The sequence below is a fragment of the Lycium ferocissimum genome, chromosome 5 (assembly GCF_029784015.1).
Source record: "Lycium ferocissimum isolate CSIRO_LF1 chromosome 5, AGI_CSIRO_Lferr_CH_V1, whole genome shotgun sequence".
NCBI lineage: Eukaryota > Viridiplantae > Streptophyta > Magnoliopsida > Solanales > Solanaceae > Lycium > Lycium ferocissimum.
Window position 1 is genome coordinate 68592926 of NC_081346.1, and position 9176 is coordinate 68602101.

Below are 9176 nucleotides of genomic sequence, written 5' to 3' on the forward strand. Positions count from 1 at the left end.
TTGAATTTTTTAAAACAAATCTGAAAAAAATGGCTTTTATTAAAAATCTGAAACTTTTTTGTTTTAATAAAACCCCTTTTTTTAAAATATATTCTCAAAAATTGGATATTTTAGTTAAAAAATCTGAAAAATGGTTTATTTTTTTTAAATCTGGAAAACTGTAAAGTATATATATATTTTTTTTAAAAAAATTGTCCTATTTTCCAAATTTTCAGATTTTTTTTTAAGAAGCGGGTTTTATAAAATAAAATAAAATTCAGATTTTTAATAAAAGCTATTTTTAACAAATTTATTTTTAGAAAAATCAATTTTTTAGATTATTTTTAAAAAAATTGTCACGTAGCATCATATAAAATAATTTAAATGTCATGTGGCGTTCATGTCATCCAATTCCAATGACCAGACTTGTTTATGTGAAAATATGTTAAAAATGAAGGGTATTTTTGAAACTTTGCTAACGATAGGAGTATATTTGGCCCCAACTTGTAACCGGGTGGGGGTGGGGGGTATATTTGACTATTTTGCCTAACGGAAGGCAAAGTTAGCTAATAAACTAAAGTAAAGGGGTATGTTTGACCCTTTTCCCTCTAAAAACACTAAAAAAAGAAAAGCATGACAATTATCTGCATAACCAAAACAAGATACATAAAAAGGACTAACACCCAACATGGGTGGTTTTGCCATGAATGAAAAGTAGGGGGAAAAAAAAGATACATAGAAAGGTGAAAAAAATTTCATTTAAAGAACCAAAAATATTGAAGTTACAAAATTGACGAGAGGCCATATGCTCCTCTTCCCTCAAGTTCCTCAACCAACATTAACCCCCACCCCCCCCCCCCCCCCCCCCCAAAAAAAAAAAAAAAATTACATTAAGAAATAATAGGCCTTCCAACTTACTCTATAAACTCCCCCCTTTCTTCTTTTCCAATTTCCCTAACCCAAATACAAAAAGACCAAAAAATAAAAAAACAAACAAATATATCAAAAGCTGAGCCCAATTTCTCAACCAATACTATTATCAACAGAGGCACGCAGCCATGAAAAATACCAACATCATTTCTTGATTAGCCACGTGTCAAAACCCCAGCACGCTTGTCACCGAGCACACCGTGACCCGCATTTCACTTTAAAATTCGGAAACTTCGAACGAGCCGGGCCGGGTCCACGTGTCAGACTGTCAGTGTTAAAAAGGTTGTTTGTTTACAGGATTTCGGGCTTTTGGACTGAATTTGTTGAGGGATTTCGGGCTTTTTGGGACTAAAGGGTGGTAAAATATTCTTTTTTACTGTGGTACTTTTCGGTAATATTGTTATTTACAGAGAAAAGTGCATAAACTGGTCTGTGATCTGAGAATTTTGATTCACCTCTAACATAACATAGTTGCTTTAGTCCTTCACCTTTCCATAATATCCTGTCACACCTGTTATTTTAAGGAAAAAACTTGTCTTAGTACAGTCAGTTTGCTGCATAAACGAGTAAAATATGGTACTTGATACAAGAATCAAACAACATATAAGCATTTTAAGTCCAAGATTCCTGGAAAAAAAGGTTCAGTGTAAAGGCTAAAAATGCAACTGTTTCCAAAGAAACTATGAAAAAAAAGTGTGGAACAAAATTTAACATGTTTAATGTATTTGTTGCCTATGTCTGGCTTTCTCTTGACAAATTAACAAGAAAACAGTAGTTTCATTGTGCAATATAATTAACCAAAATTTGAGATTTACCAAATAATTGACTATTTATGTAGTAATTGGCAATGAAAAATATGTTGCTCGGCTTCTTCAAAAATTTGTCGTACCCGTATCGTATCATCCAAAAATACATTAATTTTGAAGGATTCGACACGTACTCGTTGTCGTACCCGTATCGTATCATCCAAAAATACATTAATTTTGAAGGATTCGACACGTACTCGTCGATGTTTTTGAAGAGTCCGACAAACATAGGTCGAAAACATGAATAGTTTCAACTACGATGCTCAAATAATGTGAATAGTTTTCCTACTGCTTCCTACTACCAACCCCCACCCAGCAAAAAAAGAAACAAACGAAGAAAGAAACTGTAATTCATGAAGGTATATATGTTTCTGCTGTGGTTCAAATATATGGATTAGAATATGCTTAAATTGTTGCAGGATGAGCACCTACAAAATTTGGTGTAACAGACAGAGAGATAATGTAGATTATTAGTGTTTGGGCCTACTGTGTAGACTTTCTTGTGTGAGAAAACATCAAGATTAGTGAGATTTATTAATCTATCAGATTAAATTATCAAATTTTCTACATATGTTAACAAGTTTAAGCATAAAGTTGACATAATGATTTATCTTTTAGCATAAAAATGTGCAATCTTATACATGAAAAGTAGAAAGTGCATCGACTTTTTTCTAAATCTCACATTTAATTAAGTATAATCCTCAAATGGTCGGTAAATCCAACCCCAACCCCCAACCAAAACAAAAAAGTTGAAATAATTAAAATAAAAAACATAAACCTTTTGAAGTGATCCTCCCCTAAGTTATCAAAATTTGACTTGTAATTTCTAGAACCTACAGTTAATTTCCATTTGTTTTCCTCATAAAAGTCAATATGAGTAGATTGATAGTCAATTAAGAAATGAAAAGATTCTGCTTTATATGGTTTTTAATTAATATGATTGTGTGTGACTTTACACTATAATTAAATAACTTGATTTCATTAAAAAAGAGGCTGCTTGCTTCCAACAGTAATTGAATACTTTCTGCTGAAGATTCCAATTTAGTTGATTCAAAGCTAATTAATTAATGGGATCATGCTAATCTAGCACTCTATCTAATATCCATACATGGAATTCTACAATGTCGGTTTATAAATGCATGCACCTAATAATTTTTAAAAGAAATGGCAACAATATTCCATTAATCTGAATTATTAAAGTAGAGTAAATTCTGGAAAATTTACCAGGCAGGGGTCCTTCTCTTTTCCTTGGAAGTGCAAGTATGAACAACATAATGGTCAGAATTATAGAGGTATTTGTATGTTGGTGCAAAGTATATTCTTCCTTCTTTCCAACCATTGAATATTCGTCCTGCTCTTTGCTCTATCCTTAGCTAAAAGAACAATTAAAAAAATTCAATATTTATTTTGAAACTGACTAAAAGAAATAATAGAATTATTATTTTTGGCTCCATCGTCTTACCTGATCTTTTTCTAGAAGTGCTTCCCAATCACTAGTCTTTACCAACTCGTACGTGTCCTCGCAACTCGATGCAAGCCGGTAATTCAAATCTCCAAGCCAAATTATCTTGCTACATTAACAAAAGAAGAATACAAGATACATTAGTCATTATACAACACTAAAGTATTATACTACGTATCTATATTATCGTTCCAATTTTATCGAATGTACATAAAATATAAAAGGACGATAGAAGAAAATACGTACTCATGATCCAAAATGTGATCAGGAGGGAGAGGCTTCCCAATAATCCTATTATGTGAGAACTTAGTTTTCTTCAATATTTCCATGACATCGGAATTCCTTTTAATCGCATCACCTTCTTTCTCTCCCGACGCCAAATGAGTACAAACGAAACAAAATGTCTTGTGATGCAATGTCATACTGATCGATATTGAACCCTATCAAGAAAAGATGTTACATCATGATTAATTTCAAGAAATGTCCATAACTAAATAAACATGACATAAGTTCAACTGTTTCGAGTTATAATTTGTACCTTATTTCCAAGATAGCCCATGATGCCTGTTCCAACACAAGAAACCTTCAAATTGCTAATGTGTCTATACAAGTCTGCACGAGTCCATATGCATATAAATAAACCAACCATTTGTTTGCTTGCTGCTAAGCAATATTTATTTTCCCCATGGCAAGAAGTGTTATATCTATTCGACAGACAATTTGGACTAGGCGATACGTCGTCGTCATTCATGCTCAAGAGTCTCTCCCAATCATCTCGTTCGAGTTCATTCTCCAATTTGATCAAATCTGAGAAGCTGACCCTTGATTTCATACTAGATTGTTGTTGGTGCAAGTCATCGAGGGACGCTGATGAACTTTTTCTCTCAGATTTTGGGGTGTAATCAGAATTAGGAGAAAGATTGGGGGAGTCAGTGTCACGGTTCAATGCTTGGCGAATCAAGGAAAGCCACTTGGCAGCTGGACCATTGTCCTCTGGACCTAATACATTGCCTGCATTTAGAGGGACAATTTCCTGGAACCTGTTACAAGCAGGGGAGTTAAAAAATTTAGCTAGGTAAAAAAAAAATTGCCCAATGCACCAGTAAAAGAACATAAATTTCTCATGAACTATACTAGTTTACCAATTTATTGCAGGAACCATCCACAAAGTATTGGTTGGGTCAATTAAATTTCAACAAGTATACACGGATTAAAGACCCTATCTAATATCAATATATAGCAATAAATGGATCTCGAATATAAAGGACAAAGGTCTTTCCGAACATGCCACTTGATTTAACCATTTTCACATCATAGATCAAACTATTGGACTAGATAACAATCTTTTAACCAAAGTGCCAAGGACTCAGATGTTTAGTTTATATAACTTAATACTACTAATTTAACCTTTTACAATTTCACAAAAGTCTTCAATTTTGTAAAACATGAAGATTAGTTGGAGATAAGGTACTCTGATGAATTAGTTGAGGTGCATGCATACTGATCCCAACACAATTTTTATAAATAAAACATAAAATTAAGAACTATAATAATTACCCAAGCACATAAATGTCGGCTGGTGCAGTGGAATTCAACCAGTCACCTAAATTCAGCTCTTCATGTGGTGACTTGCCTCCTACATTCCATGTCCCCACGAACATCCTATTCGTTATTATTGGATAATACATGACAAAAAAAAATAAGAATATAAGAATTTTTTCGAGACAAAGCACATCGAAATTTAACTATCAAAGTCACAAAATAAATGCATGTAAGTTCAACTCTCACTATCCCTATTTATGTTCACTTTTAAAGCATTATTTTGAGAAAGGGGGGGGGGGGGGGGGTTGGTGGAAGCAAGGAACTTATTTCAATCGAGCATTAATCCAATGATAAGAGTTGTGCCGTGTCACCAGGATCTGTGGAAACTTCTTAAGGAAAAAAATGACATGTATTGTGCACAGTAGATTCAATATCATCCGACATTTTTTTCTAAACCAATAAGAAATCGAATTTTGGGTTTAACTCAACCTTAAAAGTTAGCTCAAGAGGTAAGAATTGCTTAAAATCATATAAAAAACAAATTGTCATCCTACCCACCGAAGGGGGACTATTAACACCTTCCTCACGCCCAGGCCTTGCAACTGGAGTGTTACAAAATAATATTGAGATTTAATGTCGGGCGAAACGAGAATTGGGCGGACCTGATTCTAATACAGTGACAAGAAAATCGATTTCGAGTTCAACTCAATCAAAAAATTAGCTAGCTCAAGAAATGTGATTGCCCAAAACACAAATTGTATGTCATCCACACCCACTAATGTGGGACTACTAACAATCTTTGCACATGGTGAAAGTTGTGCATATTACACTTTTTTTTTGTCGCACCACATGCCTATCAAAGAGTTATTTAAACACAAATATTAACCATCAAAGGGACAGTTAGAAGCTTCCAACACTTAACAAAAGTAAACAATTCAAAGGACAAGTTGAATCCATTAGTTGACAAAGACAAAGACTGGGTACTTGGATACAATAATTTATCCAAGTTAAAACTAAAAAGTTTAGTAGCATCTAATCAGAAAGCCTATGGAGACCAGCTAACTGTAGTTTCACATGGCCAAAAAGTACTTAAGCCAATGACTTAAAAGATCTAAATTTCACATGGCCAAGAGGTACTTAAGCACAATATGCGGCTTCCGGATCAATGTTGTGGCTTATTAAATTCCAAATTTATTCTGCCTTACATTAATTTAATCAAATTATAAGATCTAATCATGAACCTAAACATGGGTATGCATCAAATTCTATAATTTTCTTGGAAACGCCCGAAAGAGAAATTTATAATAGTACTAATATATTAATCGTGCTTGGCTTACCTAAGGTTTTGATGATCGGTGAGAGTGGATGTCTCTTTCTCCAATATTGGCTGTTGAATTCCTCCATTTGTTTCCATCAACCAACTTTCTGCTTGTCAAATATGACATGACTCAGTTTAATTTCTTATTTATCAAAATAATAATATGTGCACATAATTTGAGCAAATGATCTCCCATAACAAGTTACAATTAAAAGAAAATGCCACGACAAAGAACTCATAGTACGATTTATTTACCCATCTCCAGTGTTATTATTATTTTTTTTTAATCGATCTCCTTTGAAAAAGGTCATAGTATTAAAAGATCATTTGTAATAGGTCATAAAATCAACCTCCCACTTTAATTTCACGCTAAATGATATCAAGAGCAATATAAGCTATAACTTGTACTACTTAATTTGAAAAGATATCAACATTAACCAAAAAATCTTTTCAAAAGAAAAAAACCTTTAACCAAGAAATAAAAAATAAATAATAGTACTTAGTAGATGTGAAGACAGTGGATTAAATGTAAATTATTGATATAACATAATTCTACTAATCTGTGATTAATTAGTGCGTAGTCGATTGATTAATCACCAAAAAAAGGTAGGAGTAAAAATTACTCCCCCATAGATTGCCTTTGAGCCTGGTGTATGGAAATTAGTGAACACTAAAAAAGGAATGATCAACAGTAGAACTAGAGCGTATGTAGGGCCACGTACACGTGGCACAAAGAGAGGCAATGATTAGACACTAACCATAAAAAGGCTTCCAACTAAATTGTGATTATAGTATGTCAAATCGCACAATAAAAATCAAATCACACAATAAAAATCCATCAAATCGACGGCAGAGATGCATACAGTCCATTTATGATTCTATCAAATCAACGGAAAATCCGAGTACTAAAAAAAGGGAAAATGACGCTCATGTTCACTGAGAGGAAAAATATTTACATTACTTAGTTTGTATTTTGAGTTTGTTATCCAATTTAATTTATATTTATATATAAACACCATTTTATACTAGTATGTAATTTTATATAAGATTGATATATTATGTATAACGCTTTACCTAAATATAATGTTATATAAACTAAACTATGGCAACGTGACGTAATATTTTATGTTGGGTTGTATATTTTTGATAATTCACTTCACCGGAAAATCTTACCAGATAATTCCTCCGGTACGACGGCGCAACTCCCATCATCGGAGCAACTTTTCCTCCTTCTTTCTCCTCTACCCATCACTAAAAAAAACCACAAAATTAAAATCAATATATTTATTTTCAGAAATCAGGAGAAAGAATACATAACAAAAAAAAGATTTGAAAATTTCAATATATGTGAAAATATTACTACCATCTATTATGTGATCTGAATGAAATTCCTCTGATTTACTCCTCATATTCAACCATTTCCTAACCACCACTTTAGTCCACGAAGACTGCAATACAAAAGAAGTCAAGATCAACTCGTTAGATTTTCAAGAACACACAGTCACACCACAATATATACACACAATACAATATATCCAACTGAAACCCAAAAAAAAAAAAAAAAAAATTAAGAAAAATATGATACCTTGGATAATTTTTGTTCTGTTTTCATGGCTGCAAAAAAAAGCCACCAATGAAGCTGGAAAAAACAGATGAAGCTATATTTTCGTTAGAAAAAGATTTAAGGAAGATATGAAGTTTATATTTTGATTATAAGATCATAACATATGTATTTAAGTCAACATAAGAACATAAAAGAAGGCGAAAGAAAGTTTGAAATATATATATATATATCAACTACACATAGTTTAGTGCGAGGCCTGCTATAAACAAGTCATTAATGGAGTTTTCAACGGTGGATTTTTAATTATAAAAAACCAATTTGTAGGAGATTTGGGGACAGCTTCTGAGAAGGAAGAGTAAATGAAAAGAAACCAACCCCAAAATTTAAAAATAAAAATAAAAAGTGTAAATAAATGTTAAATAAACATAAAATACAAAAGAGAAGCCAGAGAGTTACTTTTGGTTGAAGATTATGTTTATTCTTTTTTAGGAGACTTTACAGAATGGAAAGACAGAGTGGAGATGTTGAGCAAATAAAGGAAAAATATTACAAAAGGTGAAGATCAAATCTTAAACCCATAATAGCAATAAAGTTCATAACTTTTTTTAATTCATTTCACTTTGAACAATTCATAAAAACAAAAAAGAATGGTGAAAATTGATTAAAATCATCTTGATCTCTGAAAACCCACGTGCAATATAAAGATTCTGAACTCAAAAATCAATTAAAGCGAGAAAATCAGTGAATTTTTTTATTATGTGATTGACCCATACCCAAGTAAAGTTCCAAGAAATAAACAGAGGAAGTTGAATAAATGATAGTAGTAGTACAAAGAACAGAGGAAAACAGAGTATTAAAAATGGTGAGTCAATGGCATTGCTGATGTAGTTGAAACCAAGGCACAAATTTGCACTATGAATTCAATAGTATTTTTTTTTTTTCAAAGAACAAGACAATACAAAGGGCACTTACATATATGGATTGGTTGAATTTCTTGGTTTTTGAACTTTTTGTAGTTTCTTGAATGGAACTGAATAACATACAACTTTTGCTGAAGAAGAAAAAAGAGACCTTTTACTAGTTCATATTTATCGATCTTTCCTTTTCACTTCTGTTGAAAGAGAAGAAAATTTTGGCCAGTTTAGGCTTATTGGTTGGTTTGTGAAATGAATAGCTTATTACTACCTAGGAAAAGCAAATGGCCTCAACTGGTTCTCTATTTATACAATGATGGAGAAAGAGAGAGAGTGTGAGATTTGGAGGAAAAGGACATTGATGTCATAAAAAAAAGATAGGAGTTAGAAAGGTAAATTAATAGAGATTAATTCGCTGAGTAAGGCCATTTAAAGGAAAAACCCTTTAGGATTTTTTTCATACTCAAGTCTCAAATCAGAGATCTTTAAACTCTGATTAAGGTGGAAGGATCTTATTCATTCCACCACAATCTGGTTGTTTGGTTCTTTGGTTAAAGTTATGCATTATTATTAATGTAAGAGATTTGCTATAAAGTGATTAGTTTTACAGGTTAGATTATTCATGCAGGATTAAATTATTCATATATTAGTTATTTCATAT

At 32.3% G+C, this 9176-nt stretch overlaps 1 protein-coding gene across 3 annotated transcripts; it reads right to left on the minus strand.

Moving 5' to 3' along the window:
- Positions 1-746: 746 nt before the first annotated feature.
- On the minus strand, positions 747-8806 carry LOC132057187 (type I inositol polyphosphate 5-phosphatase 8). 3 transcript variants are annotated; one of them, XM_059449661.1, is made up of 11 exons: positions 8574-8806; positions 7623-7676; positions 7401-7485; positions 7211-7288; positions 6057-6144; positions 4735-4839; positions 3716-4217; positions 3424-3617; positions 3178-3286; positions 2940-3088; positions 747-1420 (listed from the first exon to the last, which is right to left on the minus strand). In XM_059449661.1, exons 1-11 carry the CDS (start codon positions 8640-8642, stop codon positions 1258-1260), a joined length of 1596 nt encoding a protein of 531 aa, XP_059305644.1. In that variant the 5' UTR covers positions 8643-8806; the 3' UTR covers positions 747-1257. The 3 variants fall into 3 exon arrangements, with proteins under 3 accessions (XP_059305644.1, XP_059305643.1, XP_059305645.1); XM_059449660.1 differs by having other exon boundaries at positions 7398-7485; XM_059449662.1 differs by having other exon boundaries at positions 7398-7485; positions 7623-7651; positions 8574-8726.
- Between the last annotated feature and the right edge of the window lie 370 nt (positions 8807-9176).

What these genes read in the sequence shown, in the direction of transcription:
- LOC132057187 (XM_059449660.1), bottom strand. Translation starts at nt 8,642, where the DNA reads ATGTTATTCAGTTCCATTCAAGAAACTACAAAAAGTTCAAAAACCAAG. An exon ending in ACCGATCATCAAAACCTTAG is followed by an intron (nt 4,840 to 6,056) that starts GTAAGCCAAGCA and finishes AATAACGAATAG; the next exon opens with GATGTTCGTGGGGACATGGA. An exon ending in TGGGCTATCTTGGAAATAAG is followed by an intron (nt 3,618 to 3,715) that starts GTACAAATTATA and finishes TTTTCTTGATAG; the next exon opens with GGTTCAATATCGATCAGTAT.